The 21,475-nt window shown below is 47.7% G+C and overlaps 1 protein-coding gene across 1 annotated transcript in view; it reads right to left on the bottom strand.

Moving 5' to 3' along the window:
* SLCO2A1 (solute carrier organic anion transporter family member 2A1) overlaps positions 1–21,475 on the bottom strand; it is a 65,063-nt gene that overhangs the window by 20,043 nt on the left and 23,545 nt on the right. The window contains exons 2-3 of the mRNA XM_081160204.1: positions 15,715–15,852; positions 14,001–14,163 (exon numbers count right to left, since the gene is read on the bottom strand). Coding sequence (XP_081016330.1) covers positions 14,001–14,163; positions 15,715–15,852 — 301 coding nt within the window. The remainder of the gene's footprint in view (positions 1–14,000; positions 14,164–15,714; positions 15,853–21,475) is intronic.

Raw genomic sequence — 21,475 nt, 5'->3', positions numbered from 1 at the left:
TAAAATGTTCCTGCTGAGAAAGAGGCCATGCAGGCTACGTAGCCTACTCTCCACCCCACTAAGGAATCCTTCCACTGACACTGACTTGTGTCCAACACCCAGAAACAAGGGTGTGGTCCTTCAGACTCACGCTGCTCCCCAGGTGGCCATGGGGCAGGCAAGACCAACAGATGTTGGAAGCTTGGGACCTGGGTTCTAGTCCTAAATCCATGAGTCCCTATGCCAGTGACCTCAGAGGATTATTTGGAGGGCCAAGCACTGCAGGGAATGGGAGGCTCTTGGAGAGCCCAGTAGGCAGTGTCAGGCTCATTGCTCACTCCCTGCCCTCAGTGCAGCAGCCACACAGGACACCCCAGGCAGATGAGTGTTTACACGCTATGAGCTATGCTAGCCTTTAGAAAAAGTGATGGGCAAGTATCGAGACCCCTATGCCCTTCTCAAGACCAAATGGGCATGTTCAGGAATGAGGGCAGAGCAGGCTGCAGGGCCTAGGAAACTTCCCTGACCCACACTGCCCACTGGCCAAACACTGCTGTGCAGTCACGCACACAAATGGGCACACACACTTCTCTGCTCATTTCCCTGCACCAACTTTGTCTGAGTTGATGCATTTCTAAAGGGCCCATAAATACAAGGGATGCAAAGTTTTCAAATGGCATTTCTTTCCAGAAGATTCAAACAAATTTTGAGTATATTTTGTACAAGGAAGTGAGAAAAGTTCGAGGTTCCCTAAAACTGTGGGCTGTTGTTACCTGCAAATGTGCTTGACTGAGCTGCCTGTCTCCTCTGTCTAGGCATGTATGTTCTCTCGTAGGTTATAAGGTGGCAGGGCCAGGTCTATGTTAGCTGCAAGAGTGGTTTAAAGATCACCTGAAAGGCAAATGGCCATACTGGGAAAGTGGTGCAAAGAACTGGCCCCTGCTCCCAGGTCAGCCACTGAGGGAGCCCACCCAGGCCCATAAGCAATGGGAAGATGCCTGCTCCCCAGGGAGAAAGCCTAGATGCTGAGTTCTGAACCTGGATCAGATTTCATTCATTCTCAGTTGTTCTGTTATTTGGCCACATTTGACTGTGGGCAGGCACTCTGCTGGGGCAGAAGACATGCAAGTGACTGAGATAAGATAGGCACCGGCGCTGACCTTACAAACCTCTAGTCTACTGTGGAACACAGATCATCCAAGAGGCAACCACAATATTGCCTGGTCCAAGTAAAGCCACAATGAGCTATCACTTCACACCCACTAGGATGGTCATTATAAAAAAACTCCCAAAAAACAGAAGAAAAGTGTTGGGTAAGATGTGGAGAAATTAGAGCCCTGTACATTGCTGATAGGAATGTAAAATGGTGCAGCCACTGTGGAAAACAGTATGGCAGTTCCTCAAAAAGAAATTACCATATGATCCAGCATTTACACTTCTGGGCATATGGCCAAAAGAATTGAAAGCAGGGACTTGGACAGATATTTGTACACCAGTGTTCATAGCAGGATTATTCACAATAGCCAAAAGGTGGAAACAACCCAAATGTCCATCAATGGATGAAAGGCTAAACAAAATGTGATATATACATACAATGAAAAATTATTGAGCCTTGTAAAAATAAGGGAATTCTGACACATGCTACATACAAAGTGGATGAACCCTGACGACATTAGCTAACTGAAATAAGCCAGATACAAAAGTACAAACACTGCATGATTCCACTTATATGAGGAACCAAGAATAGAAAAATTCATAGAGACAGAAAGTAGAATGGTGGTTGCCAAGAGCTGGGGGTGGGGGAGGAGTGGAGAGTTAAGGTTTAATGGGTACAGCTGGAAAAGATGAAAAAGTTCTGGAGATGGGTGGCAATAATAGATGTACAACAGTGTGAATGTACTTAATGCCACTGAACTGTACACCTAAAAATAGTTAAAATGGTAAATTTTATGTTATGCATATTTTTTCACAATAAAAAACCCCAGCTGGTACACGCTGAATTGGGAGAGGACAGGGTGTGAAGGAGCATGTGGGAGGGACCGCAAACCCAGTGTTGTTGGGGAGAAGGTTTGGGAAAAGGTTCCTGGAGAAAGTGGCCTTTGAGCTGAGAAGCAATGGGAGTGGACAGATCCATGGTGAGGAGGAGAGAGGAACAGGCTAAGAAGGGGCTTGGAGGTGTGGAAGGCACCCTCAATATTACAGAAAGAAGTTCAGAGTGGTCGGCATGAAATGCAACCAAGGTGAGGCATGGCCACTCCTGGAGGGTCTGGGAAGGGGCTCAGATTGTATCCTAAAAAAAACAACCAGATTGGTGAAGATCTTGTCGGCCGGGGGTGGGGCGGAGGGCAGTGCAATGAACACACTGGAAAGATTAAAGCCTGTTTTCAAAGCCCACGAGTTGGGAGGAGAAATGACCCAGTCAAGAGACATTTCTGTGGTGTCGCAAGTGATGTTGTGCATTGCACAAAGGGCAGGGGTGATGGTGGGCTCCACGGCTATGCGGATGGTGACACACAGCCCAGATCGGGTGTGTGTAAGACGCAAAAGCCAGGAGTGTCCTAGGACAGCAGGTGCATGAGAATCAAAGGGCCAGACAATAGGTGTTGCTTTCAAGAATTCTAGTTGCCTTCGCGTATTCTTATTATTTTACTAAAGTCACACTTATTAGAACATTGCTGCTGGCTTAGCAGGCTAAATTTTTTTCATCAAAGATTGTGAAAATGTTGACTGGCTTATTAAGTCTTTTTTTTTTTTTTAGAGAATTTTTATGAGTTTATCTGAGCCACACCGATGACATATGCCAGCAAGCAAGATCTCAAATGCTCCCCCATTAATCGTTTACATGGCCTGTTGCATGCTCCACCAGTGCCATAAAAACCCTCCTGAAATTTCATCTAATGAAGTGTCCAGGAGGTCAAACTCTCTGGAGATTGTTTAACTGTTATTAACTTTTAAAATGTCAGATTCCATATCAGAAATTGCCTTTATAAAAAATATGTATTTTAGCCCTGGCTGGGTGGCTTAGTCGGTTGGAGCATCATCCCATACACCAAAAGGTTGTGGGTTCAATTCCTGGTCAAGGCACATACCTAGGTTGTGGGTTCTATCTTCTGTCGGGGCACACACAGGAGACAACTGATCGATGTTTCTCTCCCTCCCTCTCTCTCTCAAATCAATAAAAAGACATATCTTTGGGTGAGGATTTAAAGAAAAGTATTTTAAATAATAATTAATTGCCCCAATTACATCCAAGTCTCCTGAGTTCCTCTTTGGCTATTTTGTATTCCATATTGACACAAGATCTCCCAACGAACTCTCTTTTCCTTATGCCAGCGGTGAATGGGGCCAAATCCATCCCAGATCAGGCTCTGACACGTGAGTGGGAAAGGGCTTTAATCGCCCTCAGAAGACAAGGCTTCTTTCCCCTGGGAGCACTGTCCCTGGGAAGCAGCAGCTGGCTGTCCTGGAGGCAGGGAGCCTGGAGCCAGGAAGAGCAGGGCTCCGCAGTGGGTAGGGCCTGCTGTCCCCTGGCTTGATGTGGTGCAGGTACAGGCATACCTTGGAGGTATTACGCATTTGGTTCCAGACCACCAGCAATAAAGTGAGAATGGCAATAAAGCCAGATGTAATCTTTTTGCTGGTGGAAGGGTCTTGCCTTTAATTTGTAAAAAAATGCAACATCTGTGAAGCTCAATAAAGTGAAGTTCCATAAAATGAGGTCTGCCTCTGGAGGACAGACACTGTGGGCTTCCCAAGAACTGGTGCCAGGGCCTCCCTGCAGTGGGAGGCGTGGCCAGCTCCCTCTGATGAGAGCAGAGTTTTCTAGAAATTAGATCACTAACTAGGCTTTTCTCTTAAAAATAAGAGGACAGGGAGAGGTGACTCCAAGGGCTGGAAATGGGGAGAAAAATACCTATGTTGTGAGCCTTTCGTAGAATCGGGGAGCTCTGCTTTCTTTGCCTCACTGCACCTTCTTCTCCCTGGAGTGGATTCCTCCACTTTCCTCAGGAGCTTGGGCCCATGTGGAGGAAGAAAGAGCAACCTCTCCACATTTCCCAAGCATTCCAGCAAAAACCCGGTGCCCAGTTACTCTCCATTAACTTACAGAAGCACATTGCCCTTCTCCTCAGAGGCTGCTAGCTCCAACCACCCCACCATGCAAACTGAGAGAAATGCCAGCTTGTTCCAGCCTCCAGACCGCACTCACAGGCCGCCTACCCACCCAGGGCTGCCTGTCTCGGTCCTGGAGGGCCCTGGGAAAGGGAGGGAAGGGAGTCTGTTCATTAGCCGGATGTCAGTCTTTCTCATGTTCCCCGAGGCAGACTTCTGGAAGGCTCAAGTTCATCAGAGCACATTCTTTTACCCTCAAGACACCAGAGGTCTGGCTGTGCCAGTTTTCGCAGGGCTATGAAATGCTAAGTAGAAACAGGCTGGGACCGCTCCCCTCTTCCAGCTACCCCAGCACCACCCTGGCTGCATAGAGTCAACCCTCTGATTCATCCTCCCACAATTTAAATATGCAGAATTTCAATTCTGATTTCTGGATCCCTCTGCGGGTTTGAAAAGATAGGAGACTACTTCCCTAGAATGGACTCCTCGGACATGGGGCAGATCTGGGCCAACCATGGTCTAGCCACCCCACTGTTCAAGGACACACGTTCCAGGTGTGGCCAGGCTGAGGCTGGCTGGGAGGCTGTCAGGGTATATATAATACGATGTCGCTGCACAAAGTTCCAAAGATGAGGCCCAGAGAGATCCCTAGAAAGGTCAAGCAACATATGAAGGCGATGGCAAGTGGGACTTTCCTTTGACTAGTCAGTCTCATCATTCTGCTAAAGAAAAGAGAGAATTCTGCCAGGAAACAGGAAGGCAGCAGCAACCTCTCCTTCAAATCATGGTTCTTGAGAGCCACCATTACCTCTCAAGAGGGCCTAGGCTTGTGGGTGAGTAGGGTCAAATGAGGTGGACATTAGCAAAACCCACATCTCAGAAACAATCCATGAGAACAATAGGAAAAGGCAAGGGTGCTTCCGGAGAGCTTTCTGGAAGCATGGCCAAGGTGCCAAGCCCTTGGGCTATCAGCAAACTCCTGGAATCTCACTCAGAATGTTCAACTCTGAAGGACCTATTTCCTCATCCTCCGAAATCTGGCGACTCAACAGTTTTACCAGAAACTCTGGCAACTTCCACCAGCAGGCCTGGGACAGGCTGTCCCGATCTCACTCATGATTTGAGACCTCAAAGTTGTTTGTCAAGTGGGTTGTATGTACGTCAGAAGTGACTGAGTTCCCAGCGGAGTTCTCCAAGCCTTACTAATCCATAATGCTTCTATAATGATACGTGTTCTCTTCCAACTACACTAAGCATCCCCTTTAAAATAATTTCTATGGGCATGCTCATGGAGTTTCATTTTCGGGAAGTAGGAGAACATATTCTTCTGTACCAGCAGAAACCAACAGAATTGGGATTGACAGCCTCGGTCACATCATGGGGAATTCACATTTTGGAAGGAATTCACATTTTGAAGCCAGACAGACCAGGTTCAAGTCTCGGTTCTACTGCTTATTGGTTGGGGGCCTCTCAGAACCTTGGTGTCTTCATTTCCAAAAGAGATATAATAATACCTACCTTGCAATATTCTTATTAAGATTAAAAATAATGAGTATACTATAAGTTGGGACATAGTGATCGTACAAAAAAACCAATTTTTATTCTAAGAAGCCAGAAATGTTGAGAAATTTAAATGGATAAAGGAAATGACAGAACCCTGGAGACAGGAAATATTGCCCAGGTTTTTAAGAATCAGGGTACTGGGTCCAGAAACTAGAGACAAGTAAGATAGGTGCTGGTCACCAGCAATGCATGATCGTAATAAAAGTCATGAGGCATGTGGGTTGCTTGAAAGGGTTCATTCACATCTGTGCAGAAAAGAGCAAGCTTGGGGTTGGTGGTGGAAGGAGAGAGCTCCTCTGCTCGCTCTCAAGACTGAATTTCCAAGACTAGTTCTGAGGCTGAGGCTGGACACCCCTTCCCACACTGCCAATTCCCATCCGTACTCAGGTGTCCATGTGACCAATGAGCCGGTGTGAGAGGGCAGTCCACTGTGACTGTGCCACAAGGCTGGGCGTTACACTGCTGGCAAGGGGCTTTCCCCACCCACGCTCTTGCCCCTGCACCCTGTGAGGAATTACCACTAGGCCAAAGAAGGAGGCATCGCCTGTCTCAGCTCATCATCAAAACTGTAACTTAGTGGATAGGAGAGGAGGAAGGCATATCTGAGAGAGCAGGATGCAGCTCACAGCCATTTAATTTTAATATTCGGAGATGTGTGCTTAATTTGCACCTCCCAACTGGAAGTGAAGTAGAACTTACTGTTCACAGATTTATTAAATTGCCTGATGTGGAGCTCTTTGAAGAAGAAAAAGTGCAATTAGCTGAGCCAACATGAGTTCATCAAGAGCCATTCATGACAAACCAACTTCATTTCCTTCGTTAATGGGTCTCCCAAACCCACAGGAAGCTGTAACACAGTATTACTTGACTAGAGGAAGCCTTTTGACAAAGCTTGTTACGATATCCTGGTAGACAAGATGCAGACACGTGCCTGGAGAGTCCTCTGGGAGAACGGGCTCCAGGCCTGCCCAGTGCAGAAGGTGATGGATCAGTGTGGCCTAGAAGACAGCGGCCAAACTGCGCCACTCATCGCTGTCATGGACTTGGGTGAAAGCAGACACATTTATGGATGACACAAAGCTGGGAGGAATGGCTAATAATATAGCCCAAAGGCTGAAAACTCAAAATTAGACCCAAGACTATAAGAAGGGGCTCTGACCAAAAAGAAGGAATCTAGTGAAGTCAATTTGGGCTGCTGTACCAACGTCTCATAGACTGTGTGGCTGGTAAACAACAGAAGTCTATTTGTCACAGTTCTGGAGACTGGAAGTCTGAGATCAGGATGCTAGCATGTTGGGTTCTGCTGAGATCCTTTTGTGGGTGGCAGACTACCGGCTTCCTCACATAAGAGAGTGATCTGGCTCTCTTCTTATGAGGGCACTGATTCCATTCCTCATGACCTAATCATCTCCCAAAGACCCAACTTCAAATACCATCCCTTTGGTCCTGATTTTTCTTTGTTGCTTTTCTTCTTTTTAGGTCTCTCAGCCTCACATCCTCTCTGACAGTGGCCAATCCAAACTTTGAATCCTGAAAAGTTCTTTTTATTCCTGACAGAAAAAACCTGTTCCCGCTGGCCTCCTGTCTTCTGATGGGTAGCAAACCGCCCAGATATGTCTGGTGGTTCCCCTTTCAAGCCTTTGGGCCACAGGAGGAATCTGGGCACAGCGAGCAGCTTCAGCTCTACCAAGTGTGGCGAGACGAGCAGAAAGTTCCTCCTTGTGTCCTCTGGGGACCCTTGGGGAGCACAAGGCCTCTTATAGGAAGGAGGGATCAATGGCTTCTTCAAAACCTCATTCCCCAGAAAGACAGGGGTATGCACCCTGTTTCTGTGGGGCTATCCCCCACTCTCTAACAGTTTTCTTGGGCTGCCCAAAGCCACTGGAATAGTAATAGGTCTTCCCTTTCTACCCTGGGTGCTGACTCTCCCAAGGAGACTCTCCCCACTGCCATAAGTGGACCCAAGTCACACAGTCTGCCAGGGGTCCAGAGAAGTCACTCTCCCCAGGGGAGCAGAATGCAGGATGCAGCTTGCTGCCTAGGCCTCCCTTCCCCAACCAGACTCCAAGCAGGCCTGCCACCCAAGACTTATTCCTGAGCAAGGGAAATGACTGAACAAGCCTGGAGGGGCCCATGCAGAGGGGGAGCCACGCTCATGTTTCTGCTCAGACCTGAGCTGGAGACCCAGAACAAGAGGGCATGTTTCTAGGCTGCCAAGTGGAGGATTATGATTTGCCCACAAAACAGATGTTAAGATAGCCTAACAGAGTCAACTACCCTCATATCATCTAGTTGCTGGGGCCTTCAGTGAGGCCGCATGCCATTGTCATGGAGACGACGAGTTCTCCTGCGGAGCCCCAGCTCCTTCCCTGGCCTTTCCCTCACGTTCAACAACGCACCCTAGTGTTCTCTATCACTTCTCCAGGTTGGCTTCTCTTCTTCCCTGTACTGTGCACTAAAAAATGTTCCCCATCAAATCTCATTAGGCTCGGTTGTACTCATCTGTCCAAGGCTGTTTTTCTCTCCGTTGACTTAATAACACCCATGTGTCTTGTAAATTTTTTTACCCCTCTTGTTTTCCTTTTCAGGTTAAGTAGATCCAACTGGCCAGGCTATGTAGCTCTCACCCTGACCACCCTCTACCCACTCACCTCCCAACACACACTCTCTCCCCTAACCCCCATATACACCTCCCCCTCCCCACACCCCCCAACCCCTGCCACACACGCTTTCCCCTCTCACATACACCCCCATCTCCACCCTCCACCCCCCACCCACACATACACACCCACTTCTCTCTAATTTCTCCCCACACCTCCTCCGCATCTCCACATACACCCACTTCCTCTCTGTACCTGTACACCTCCTCACCACTCCACTTCCTACACGCAGAAATGCCTCACACACACACACACGCACACACACACACACATTACCCCACAAAGACACTCACACTTCTGAACACATTCACCCCACACCTCGGCTGGGTGTTCACCACTGAACAGCCCTGAGCTCACTGTCCGGGAGCAGTTCCCTCCACGGAAGGACCTGCTTAGCTCCCATGGTTCAGTGAAGTAGGTTTTGCTCCGGGGGTTGGAGACCTGACTTTGGGTCCTGCCCGCCCCTACCAGAGGAAGGGACACAGTCACTCAGGAGCCCCAGGCTTCCCCTCCTACCACCCTCCTCTCTAGGACACCCTTGGGATGAATGAGCATGCATGAGGGGCTGGCCACTTCAGGAACAAAGGCCTAGAAAGTGACTCTTCCCTTTCTTTTCTTGGCTGTTCTAAAAATACAATGAACTCCCTCCCCTGCTTACCCTACAGGAAGCTCCCTGCCTGCACACGGCCATTGTCTGTGTGCGGCAGACTTCCCCCTGGACTTGGCCGGGGGGCTCGCACAGGTTACACCTAGTCCTCCCAGACGCTGGTTTCCGAAGACCCTTCTCTTATCTCCTGGGAGAGCTGATCTCCTGTTGGCCTGTTTCCCACCTACCCAAACCTCCCAGAGTCTTCCAGAAGTGGTCTCAGAGGCTTTGGCTGGGGAGCTCGTCTCTTATCCAAAGGCGCCAGCAGGACACATTTCCAGGCCCCACTGACATTTAGAAAATCTAAGCATTTGGAAAGGTCTGCATGGCCTTTTTAAAATCGCCAATTAGTTGTTAAAGGTCTCTGCCATTCCCACAATGTTTGTCCCCTCTTTAATTTTATTTTTTTCCTAAAACACATAGCTACTCTTCATTTCCCCTGGTCATTTCTGGAGTGCTTCTGCTCTGGAGGAAAGAAATCCTCAGTCAACACATCCTAATAGTCTGGGGTCATTCCTTATGAGTAACAGATTCAAATACCACGACAAGGGCAGGCGGAGAGAATTTTGTTGAACAGCGGACATTGGCCAGGCAGGCACTTCACCTAAACTATTTTGTGTGGATTTTCCCCTCAGAGCATCCGAAAGTGAAGGAGCTATTGTCCCCATGTTACAATGAGCTGGGAACTGGATGTCAAAGTCCATGCTCTTACCCATCAAACCAGCCTCGTCCAACCTGAGGATTTGGGAACAGAGCAGAACAGTAGCCTAAGCTTCCACAGAGAGAAATGCTATGGACTCACCTGTGAGGACATGGCAGCAACTATGCCAAGGGATGGGCCCTGCTCCAGACCAGAGAAGAGAACTTACTGTGAGGACCAGGGAGAAGTTGCCTTCGATGTCCCAGGACGCCCAGCTGGTCAGCCAGGAGCTATCAGACTCGCTCTCCACAGGAAGCAGAGGGCTTCCTCATTTGCGATCCTAGTTTGCCCAGCATAATACGGATTGTCCCTACCACCACCAGTGATGGGAACCACCACTTAATGGTTGCTGCAAGTGCCAGCCACTGGGCTAAATTCTGAATATGTATTCTCTCAGCCCTCGAAGCTCTGCAAGGGGTGGGGGGGTGGGGGCATCTCATACAGGGAGGAACTGAGAATCAGGGCTGCGATCGAGGTGGCCAAGGTCACACCATTGGGGAATCGCAATGTCCAGATTCAGACCAGGACCGCCTGACTCCAGAAGACCGTTTAGATTCATGACGCCATTCAGGGTGGTGCTTTTAATGAAATGCATTTGTTTCTGATAACCTTGCATAATTCAAAACTCAAGTTCCCAGGGTACTATATTTGAAGTGGGAGTTGCATTTCAAACTTTTCCCCTGAAGTGAGACTGTATGATTTTTTTTTGGTACATATTAGCAGAGCACACACCCATGTTGCCCTGGCACCCGGTGCACAGCCCCAACTATATCCCACAGATATGACTCCTAGGCCAAGGTCCTCCTCACGCCAGCTGCTGGCACCAGGAAGATGTCCTGAAGGTAGCTCAACCCTAGCATTTCCAGTTGCTGATCTGACCCCAAAGTGACAGAGACTGCTGTGTCCTATTGTTGCAAACAGAATTTACACAAACCAAATGAGCAACAGCAAAAATGTTCATTTTCCTGGCTAGTGGTTCCTCCCTGCAGGCTTGAGACGCAAGCCATGGCCCCCTACAAAGTCCCCTTGGGTTTCTCTCTCAGTGGAGTTTGGCTCCGAGCACTGAGGTCAAGGCAGGAATGATGGAGAGTGGGGAAGATCAGGTGGGCTGATCATGTGGAACCATCCTTAACAAGGAGCAGAATGACTGCTTTCAGAAGCCCACCCCATCTCTAACCACCCTCTGTAGTAGCTGCTCTGTGTGAAGCAAATGCCATTGGGATGTGGCCATGGCTGTGGGGAAACAACTCACCAGGCTAAGCAGGCCACCATGTGTGGCACCTGGCAGGATGCCCTGCCCTTGGCTTGGCCAAAAGTGCCCTAAGCTCCCTTGCTGATTTCATTATTCTAGTCTTCATGCTAATGGAGACAGGCAAGGACCTTGGTTCTAGAAAGACAGTAGTGCAGTGGGCTTGCCACCCTCTCTGAGAAGGTGGCCAGCAATTCCTGACTCTCCTTTAGAGCTGGCCTCATGCCCTCGGTCTAAACTGAAGGGGAGAAAGAGCATGGCAGACCTCTAGGCTCAGGACTGTCTTCCCCCTGTGCCTACTTGAAGCAGGATTCAGCCCTTAAACAGTCCAGAAGGATCCAAGGCCACAGTGCATTTGTGAGAAATGACTATTCACAGGCGATTTACAGAGAGGTGGAGAGAAAGTTCCCATGACCAGACCCCAATAGACAGTTCATACCTAGACATCCTTGTTCTCGCTGCATCTTTTTCCATTCCAGTCACCTATCTGTCCCCACTATAGGTCTCACAACCTACAAAGGAATCCCTTTTACTATTCTAAGTGCTTTATCTCTTCAGCCTGATTTGTGCATCTGACTTTTTTTTAAGTCTGGAACTTACACACACAAGGATCAATTATTGCCTCAGCACATCCCTGGGTAGCTCATTTATCCTCAGACATCTTCAGCTCCAATACAGTGGACTAAAGAAGGACATTAACAAACTGGGCCTCTCACTGCTGCTCATCACAAAACCACTGCCACTTTCTGTATCCCTTAAAACAAGTGCAAATTTATCCCAAGCCAATAAATTATCATAAAATGAGTTCCAAAGCAGTGATGCTCTTGGGGGTTCCGAATATGCAAATGCAAAACAATTCTGTAAGGCTATTTCCCAACCCAGACCACACAAAATTTCTACGGGGGGTGGGGTGGGGGTGGGAATCCCTTTGCAAATGAACCCATGGTCAAATATCATAGAATATACAAGGAAATAATCTACCACGAAGAAGAAGAGCAAGCAGACACAAAGCACTGGGAAGATTAGCATTCTTAAAACTTGAGCTAAAAGAATAATTGGAAAAAGTCTATAAAGTAAATATATTTAAAATAATTAAGGAGACCAAAGGAAAAACAGAAATCATAAGGAAATACCAAGAAATCATGCAACTAAGACAGAGAGGTTAGGACTATTATAATAACTTTTAGAAATTAACAAACTATATAGAGCCATTAAAATTTGCAATGTAAAGGGTGGCTTAGATATCAGATTAACATAGCTAGAGAGAGACTAAGTAAGCAGGAAGGCGTACCTGAGGAAGTCACCAAGGATGCAGCACAGATGAATAAAGCACTAGAAACTATGAAAGAGAAGTTAAGAGACAAGGAGGCTAGAAATAAAAATGTCATATATATATATATATATATATATATATATATATATATATGAAGTTCTAAAAGAAAGAATGGAGAAAATATGGATATGTAATATTGGGAACATTTTTGGCTGAGAAATTTTCAGAAGTGAAAAAAACCCCTTAATCTTCAAAAGAAATAGCACATGGGACTTCCAAAGATAAGCGACAATTAACCCATACTTACACACTTTATGGTGGATGTGCAAAACAACAAAGAAGAGAGAAAATCTTAAACACAATTAGAGAGGAAGAAGAAAAACAAAAAACAACAGAGTACCTAGAAAAGGAAACCAATTAGACTGATGGAGAAGTTCCAATAGCAGGAGAAGCCAGAAGACAGAGGCATGGTACCTTCAAAGTGCTAAGAGGAAATAATTAAATTAAATCCTGTTTGTAGCAAGGGTAAAATTAAGACATTTTCAGACACAGACTTAGAGATTTTTTTTACTCATGGGCCCAACCTGAGAGTAAAACTAAAGGATCTGCCTCAGGACAAAGGAAATTAAATCAACAAGGGTGAGTGAAATGCAAGAAGCAATGGTGAGCAAAGAAACCCATAAACTTGTGGGTAAGTATAAATAAGCACTGACTTATTTATAAATAATGACTATAATAATAATGACAATTGGAGGGAGGTTAAAGAAAGGTGGACTAAAAATACTAATCAACAATACATGGAAGATGGGAAAGGATGGTGGGCGCTATTTTGTTCTGTTGGAGAATAAAGGCATTTATCAATTTTAGAGTTTGTTAAATCATAGGTTAATGTTAAAATGTAAGGGTAATGGGGAGGCAGACTGTGCTCACGGCCTGGCAGATTCAACCTAGTAAACATGTTAATTCTCCCCAACTTGATCTATGAATTTAATGCAATTCTAATAAACATTCTAGAAGGATTTATAAAGCTACAGACAAGCTGATTTTAAAATTTATACTGAAAGGCAAATGAGTAAGAATAGATAGAACAGTTTTGATAAAGAAGAAAAAGTTGGAGGAGTCACACTACCTAATTGTAAGACTTATGCCACAGGGCACATCACCAAGAACCAGAGGCTTGTGACACAGAATGGCCACTTGTCTAAGAATCAAGAAGCCTGAGTCTGTCTCTCCCTAATGGGCTGGTGTCCTTGGGAAAGTTACTAGACATCTTCGAGTGCCATGTACTCATCTTAGACCTCTTCTCTCCCCTTCACAGGTGTCCAGGGGACTCAAACGAGGTCATCGTGTATTATAACCTGAAGTACAGTGAGCAAATATACCAATGTCTGGATGTGTTAAACACGTGATCAAACAAGGAGAAATTCCACAGACCTCATCATAGTCAATGCTTTGACCCTCACCCTGCCAAGCCCATCACAGGCACCGCTCACAAGAGTCTCCACTTGTGTGAAATGGACCGTCCCTGGCATGAAGCACAAGGAATCCCAGAGGATCACAGGAGAGGGGAGCCACCTGCTGCACTCTTCCTCCTCAGCAAACTAGAGCTGGATAGCTGCCTCCTAACATAATTCTGCATGTTCTGACTTTCAGGTGTGCTTTGGGGAGAAACAAAACAATAAAATCCAAGGAAACTTTCTAGTGGGAGAGGAGGGCATGGGCTCAGCATGGTATCCACTGCCCCAGGGACACCGTCACCAGCTTGGGGAGATGCCTCTCATTCCTTAACCCCTTGGGGCAGGGGGGTGCAGGCCACTTACCGGCGCTGGCCATGGTGTACTGGTAGGGCTCTGAGAGGAAGTGTGGGAGCGTGAGGATGAAGGCACCCGAAGCTAGGAGGAGACCCCCAATGCCAATCAGCCTAGGACGGTGCACCCGGCTGCCAAAGTAGCTGACGAAGATGATGAGGATGGCGTTGCTGATCTGCGGAGAGAGCAGAGGAGCCGAGTGAGACCGGAGACTCCATCCCTACTCACCCACAGTGGAAACCTGACTGGACCTTGCCCAGGAAAAGCAGAGAGGGAAGAGGCTGCCCAGTATCAGCCCGGGCCCAGGCAGAGTCCCAGGGTCAGCTTTGCCCAGAGAGCCTCTCAGCGGGCCAAGTACACGCAGTGTCAACCTGCCCCTGCTATCAGAAACCCTTCCCAGCCTCAGCCTTCAAGGCTAAGCCAAGGGAAGTATCCAGAGACAATGAAAAACTCACAGCCTTAATTTCAACCATCTTACGACCAAACCCTTTGGGGCAAAATCCAAGCATGCCTCCCGTTCTAGCTGGCCCTGGAAACAGCACATGTTGCCTAACTAACTCCCTGAGAACCTGGGCTTGGTAGTCAGAATACCCGCCAGGCAACACACATCATCTCCTCTCATCACACAGATGGCAGAACTGGGGCTCGGATATCCAGTAACTTGTCCAGGTCCTCAAGCTTTGGAGGTGGCTTGAACAGATACTGTCTAAGTTTTAACCAAACTAGTCTACTGCTTCTTGGAGGAGTGGGTTTCTGTCCTAGCAGCTCCACTATTAACCTGCCTCTGGCCCTCCCTGGGCCTGCTTCCACTTCCGTCAATGAGCGACCAGGACTAAAGCTCCCTTAAGTTCTTTCTCAGTTGGACACACCAGTAACTCCATGTTTCTGGTGCTCCTTGGAAGGTGTGCTCTCTGAGCCCCACCCAGAGCCAGGGAAGGGAACCAAAGGCCCCAGCTTGGGGAGCAAGGTCACAAATGGCAAAAGGGGGTGCTGGCAGGTCTCTGACTATAACTGCATCCAAAGACATGACCCTCTGCCCCAGAACATACGTTCACCTGGACTCGAGGAGCCCTGAATGTCAGCACCCATAGTCCCTTCCTGTCCACACCAAAGTCTCCTCCTGGCCGGAAAAGCAGGTGACCTGTCTCAGGAAATAAGGGCCAGAGTCTTGGTACCTGTCTCCTGCCAAGATCACCAACAACCTCCTAATTGTCAGATTCACTGGTCTGTTCTCAGTTCCCTTCTTACTTGACCTCTCAGCACCATTTGACTCAGTGCACCATTTCTTTCTTCCTGCAACACTTCCTTCACTGGGTTTCCATGACACCACCTCCTCTTAGTTTCCTTTCCCTGGCTGCTCCTTCTCAGTCTTTTTGGCTGGTTCTTCCTCACCTCTCTGGACTCTCAACTCTCAGAGCTCAGTCCCTGTACCTCTGCTGTCATCTTGGTGAGCTCATCCAGAATAGTGGGTCTCATGGAAGGAGAAGAGAGAAGTTCAGCCTGGGAATCCCAGCTCCTTACCTGGAGCCACCAGAGGCTCTCAGTGCCTGGTGCCAGGAAGCGTCAGGAAACGTTGCTGCTTCCACCATGCCCATTGAATCTGGCTGTCTCCTTTCCCCATGTGTCTATCCTAGCTCCCCATTGCTCTGTTCTTCCTAGAGCCCCCTCCCAGGCCCTGCAACCAGGGTGCACCAGTGGGTCTGATGGACCAGAACCTCCTGCTTACCTCATTCAAGCTGGAAATGAGACCTGAGGAGGAACTGGAGAGACCAAAGCGCCTCTCGATGGTGGTGAGGCTGCTCTTGAAGTAGGCGCTGTACAGGAGCTGGGAGAGCTGCAGGAGGCCATGGCAGAGCACGAACACCTGGGGAGACACCTTGACTCATGAGACCTGGCTGCCCACCTGGGCCTTCCACTCTGTTTCTTCTCTGTTTTCTCACCTGTTACTTAGAAACAATGATTTCCTCAGGTGGTCTGAGGGTGAAATGCCATCATAGTTATATCAGGGTGCCCCTGGACTCACTCAGTGCGTTATCAGCTATCCATCCCTGCCATTCTTAGCACTGTTGCCATAATGGCCCCGTCAACTACCGAGGTAGAGGAGTACCCTCTGGGAAAGGCCTGACTAATCAGCCACATCACTTGACTTGTTTTCTGACATCACAGTGCCCTGCAGGCTGCTGTTCTGTCTCTCCTGTACTTTGAGGGCTGAGGTCATTCTTCAGCCAAGTCAGGCCATTCCCAGGGCACTATCACACCCTAGGCCACAATATTCCACTCCTCCTGGCCTGTCCTCCATTCCCCTGACTCCTACAACACCTGTCCACCAAGGCCCACCTCTAATACCCCAATGACTCACCATGATAGGTGCCCAAGATAGGTACCTGGTTTTAATAAATGTCCTTAAGCTTCTTATCACTTCCTATCTGTGATATCTGTGATTGTACTGGCTTTTTCCCTGGATGGGTGATAAGGGCCTGGGGAAGGCCTAGGCCACCGTCTCTGCATCCCATCCTGCCCCATATCCGTCATGTGGGTATGAGTAAATGTGAATTCTGCAGTTGATGGGGACAGATACACAGCAGGGAGAGTGGAGAGGAGTTTGTGGCATCTGGAATCAGCTCCAGGCTGAGCTCCAGGCTGAACTCCAGGCCCTCCTGGGTTCTTGGCTGTTGGGTGGGGCCACAGCAGGCTCAGAGCCAGGAGTTGTACATCCCCGAGTCCCCTGGAAGGTGCCCCTTCTGGAGACTGCACTTTTCTTCCAGGGAAGGGTGGGGCGCCGTTACGTTTCATAGTCTGCCAAAGTTCCTCTCTTAATTGAAGGCCTGGCGCCTCAGGAGAGCAACAGGGGCTCCACTTCCATTTCTGTTTCCTCCCAAAGCTAATCCTGCCCCCTCTGAAGGGGCCCTGCTCCAGGCTATGGGATCAGAGCTGACATTTCCTCTCCTACCTGCCAGGGCAGAGCCTTTGTGAGGCCAGCCTGGGGCTCCCAACAGGGAGTGAAGGGGAGAGTAACTGGGTTTGCCCAGGTCAGACTGTTTTCCATGCACACAGGGCATCTGAGCATGCTCAAGCCCTGAGTCCCTGGCCCAGGCCAAATCCAGGAAAGAGGCAATTGGATCTTGAATGCCTTGCCAGATCCTCTTTTTCTGACCATCCCCCTAAAGGCTAATGCCCCCAAAACTCTGTCTGCTGGATGTGTCCACGTGGATACTCTCAGACCCTTTAGACTAATCACTTTCCAAATAGGGCATAACGTCTTCCCCCACAAACCTCTCCTGTTTTCCCTTCATTCCCCATCACTGTCATTCAGTTCCCAAGCCAGAAACTGAAAATCCTCCTAGACGCCCCTATTTCTCACCCCCTGGCATTTGGTGCTGTTGCCAAGCCCTGTGACTTCTTCCTGGCGTCTCAGCCTTGACCTGCCCTTCATCCCCATGCCATGCCTTGCCTCATGCCCTCTTCTCTCTCTCCGGATTACTGCAACAGCCTTGTCAAGCCTTCTATCCCCTACCCCAGGAAGAGCTTCCTCAAACACAAACGTGAGCAAGTGACATACAAACTGACATCTCTCACTGGCTCCTCACTTCCTACAAGATAAAAACTAATGCCCTCGGCATGGTATCTAAGACCTTATGGCTGACTCTGGCTCCATAAGGTTGTGGCTGACTGTATTTTACAAAGATGGCTACACCATTATCTCCTGTCCCACATACACCTCTTACAATGTGATAGTGACGTTGATGGGGTCTCTGTTCCCTCCCCTTCAATATGGGCAGTCTTAGCTGCATGCTTCTAATGAAGAAAGCAAAACAGAAATGATACTGTGTGACCTCTGAGGCTCAGGCCTGAAAGCTGATAGAAAATCTACTTGCTCTTTCTCTCTTGGGACCCTTAGAACACAGACATCACATTGTAAGGAGCCCAGTTCTTCCTACGGGTGGAAAGGCCACAGGTGGGTGTCCCAGCTGACAACTCCAGCTAGATTCAGCCTGCAGCCAGCATCATGTTACTAAGCGAGCCTTCGGAGGATTCCAGCCCCAGCCTGCAGTGCCAAGTGGAGTAGACATGACCTATCCCCACCGAGCCTTAGAGAGATGGCAGATTGGAGAGCAAACTAAATGCCGTCATTGGTTTAAGCACTAAGTTCGGGGTCACTTTGTTACACAGCACTAGGTAGTTGCCACACTTGCTGCCACACACCTTGCCCTTCAAACTTCTTCAAGGTCATACTACTCAAGTTCCCCACAGCACATTCACTGTGTGTGTAGTTGCTCACAATCTGCACAAAATCATCTTCCCCTAATTTGTCTGGATAATTCTTCCTTGCCCTTCAGGGGTCCCATTGCCCAGCATGGGGCTCAGTTATGAGTCTAGTTCAAGGTTGCTTCTAAAAATCCCAGCACTCTGTTGCTGACTTCTGCACAGAGGGGTCTTAATGGCTTGGCACATGGCTGGCATTAAGGGCAGCATTCAGTGGAGGAGTGAGGGCCATCTTAACAGCCTCAGGGAGACACAATGAGGGTTGGACCAAAGGCTGGGGCAGTGGGGATTTGGGGAGGGTGCAGATCAGGGGCTCTTGCAGAGGTTGAGTTGACAAAGCCATCCCTGATTCGAGAAGAAATGGGGCAGTGTTCCAGCCTGAGGGCCAAGAAGGGGACAAGGCCATGTGTGGAGACAGAGGGCCCAGGAAGAGTATATATGGAGAGGGAAAACAGTGAGTTCAGTTTCAGAACACCTGAGTTTCTGAGCATAAAGCTTAAAAAGGCCAGTTTCCCTCTAACCAAATTAGTAACGAATTAACAGGAGTGACTAATCCTTACCAAATTCCGCAGCAGTCTCATGAGAGGAAGGTGAGGACAGTGGAAGAAAAAACAAATCTGTCTCAGATCTTTTCCTGAAAGTTATGCCTTTGCTCTTTCCAGTAAATACAGAAATTCCCCATTTTCTCCCTCCAAGTACTAGGCGGAACTCCACCTAGAGTCAGCAAGCACCTTTCCACATCCCACACCCCTTCACAGAACTAACTGCACCACCAGCTTTTGGCCACTGCAGCCCTCTCAGGTATGGGTGCCCTGTGTGTGCCCTGGCAGAAGTGCTGGCATGTATCTGGGCCCTTGGGTTCCAGTGGCTTCAGCAGATGGAAGAGAATGAGACACGTGGCTACAGGGAGGGGAGAACAGGGAGAAAATGCCAGGAAAAGAGAAAGAAGTGAATGGGACAGGGCCACTCAGGGTCGTCACAGCCATCTGACCCCACCTACTGCCTAGTGAGCATATGTGGACAGGGCCCTGTGACCATGACCCAGGCTCCCTGAACTTACCGAGATCCAGATCCATGGCCTGCATGAGATGAAGTGACAAACACTTGACACAACACAGAACTAGAAATCACCCGTGAAGAACATGGAGTTTAAGGGTATATGTAGATGGTCCTGGCCAGTGTGACTCAGTGGATAGAGCATGGACCCATGTGCTGAAGGGTGACAGGCTCAATTCCCAGTCAAGGGCCGGTACTTGGGTTGCAGGTCTGATCCCTGGCCCTGGTCGGGGTGAGTTTGGGAGGCAACCAATTGATATGTCTCTCTCACATCAATGTTTCTTTCTCTCTCTGTCTCTCTGTCTCTCTGTCTCTCTCTCTCTCCCACCCCCTTCCGTCCTCCCATCCACTCTCTCTAAAAATCAATGGAAGAAAATATTCTCGAGTGAAGATTAACAGCAACAGAATCCATGTAGATGGACTCATGGGAAGACAGGTTTGCTGGTTGGGTTGCATCCACCATCATTTAGATAATACAGTGTCATGGGTTTTGATGTTTTGGGTTTGGGAGTTCAGATCCTGATGTTTGGCTACGTATCTGTCCTTTCTGACAGTGGTTTCCCCCCCGTAAAGGGGAGCTATAATAACACCCGTTCTCATTGCTGCTGTGAGGCTTACACGCAAGAACGTGTCTAAAGCACCGGGCACCCTGCCTGGCTCACACACTGGAGGGATATTTATTAAGCTGAGGCTGCTTCCACCGCCTCCTCTTCTTGCCCAAGTAACAGAACCTCTCTGATGCGTCCAGGTCTCCTGCTGCATGAGAATTCTAGGACAGAAGTTCCCACAGTGCGTACATACAGAGTCACTTGCTTGAGATGCTCCAAGTTGAAAGGATTCTCAGGAGAAAAAGGTTTGGAAAACTCTGCATATTATAATCTCCCTTCACGAATATTTATAGTTCATATTTGAATATTAAAGGTTCTGAGAAAACCTTCAGTAAAGACCTGATTAACTTTGTTTTACCCAAGTTTCTCCATACTTTAACTATGGGACCCCCTCAACACATACACATTTAAAATATATATATAACAAATACTAGTATTCTGCAAAATATACTTCAGGGAAAGATACCATGTCCCTTTCAGAAAGCAACTTATGGTAGAATCTGAGTCTTGTGATTTCTTCCCAAAAGGAAATAAAATAAAGATATATTACAAGGGCTGTATTATCTTCTTTAAAATAACATGCCAACATTTTCTATCTCCTCGCTCTACTTTTTTTAAAAGGACTATTGCTTATGACAGTTACATCATGCTATTTGACATCTCCCCCCACCAGGATGTAGACTGCATGGAGGAAAGATAATGTGTTTTTTAGGACATCACATCCCCATTGTCTGGTCCGTAATAGGGGTTCAGTCATTGTTAAGTGAGCCAATGTGTCTTTAAATACTTTAACTGATGACCCCTTGTTCCAGAATATTCAGCCATCGGAGTAGCTGTTTGTTTCAATGATCTGTCCTCAATCATTTATGAACTCCCCCCTCAGTGCTGCCTTCCGCCAGTCTACACACCACAAAATTTATAAGGCACAAAACAACTTTTGTTAGCTTAGCTGCCCCACTTATTTACTTGGATCAACTCTAACTTATTTTTGGATACTTCTAAACCCAAACTAAAAAGTTTTAAATATTTGTATTTATGTAGGAAGGGACTTTCTGGGATGCTGGGAATGTTTATATTTTGATTGTTGTGGTACTTACTCAGGTGTATACATTTGTCAAAGCTCACCAATCATTTAAAATCTGTGCACTTTATTATATGTAAACTATACCTCAATAAAGTTGAGCTAAGGAAAACTTAATTTTAAAAATATTTGCAGCCATGAAGGTATTCAAAATAATGGTCTGCGGCTTTGAAGGGACTTCCACAGATCTAACAAAAATAATATTATGAGCGTTGGCAATGTTATTGGAATAAATTTGTTTATTCAAAGGGCCTACTTTGAAAAGGTCAAAATCCATGCAAGTATCTAAGTTGTGTGTGTGTGTGTGTGTGTGTGTGCGCTAATGTAAACATCTAGGAGTGTGTGCGTGTGTTAAAATGACACGTCTTTAGGCACATGTTGTAGAAGAGAAAGAAGCTCAAAGAGAAAGTTAATGCTGGGGGAACAACATTCCCGCTTGACACGGTGGGTGGGAAGCTCTAAGACTTCAAATGCTTGGG

Source organism: Miniopterus schreibersii (assembly GCF_964146895.1).
Source record: "Miniopterus schreibersii genome assembly, chromosome: 15".
Classification (NCBI taxonomy): domain Eukaryota; kingdom Metazoa; phylum Chordata; class Mammalia; order Chiroptera; family Miniopteridae; genus Miniopterus; species Miniopterus schreibersii.
The sequence above is the reverse complement of the archived record's forward strand: the minus strand, read 5'-3'. Positions and strand labels throughout refer to the sequence as shown.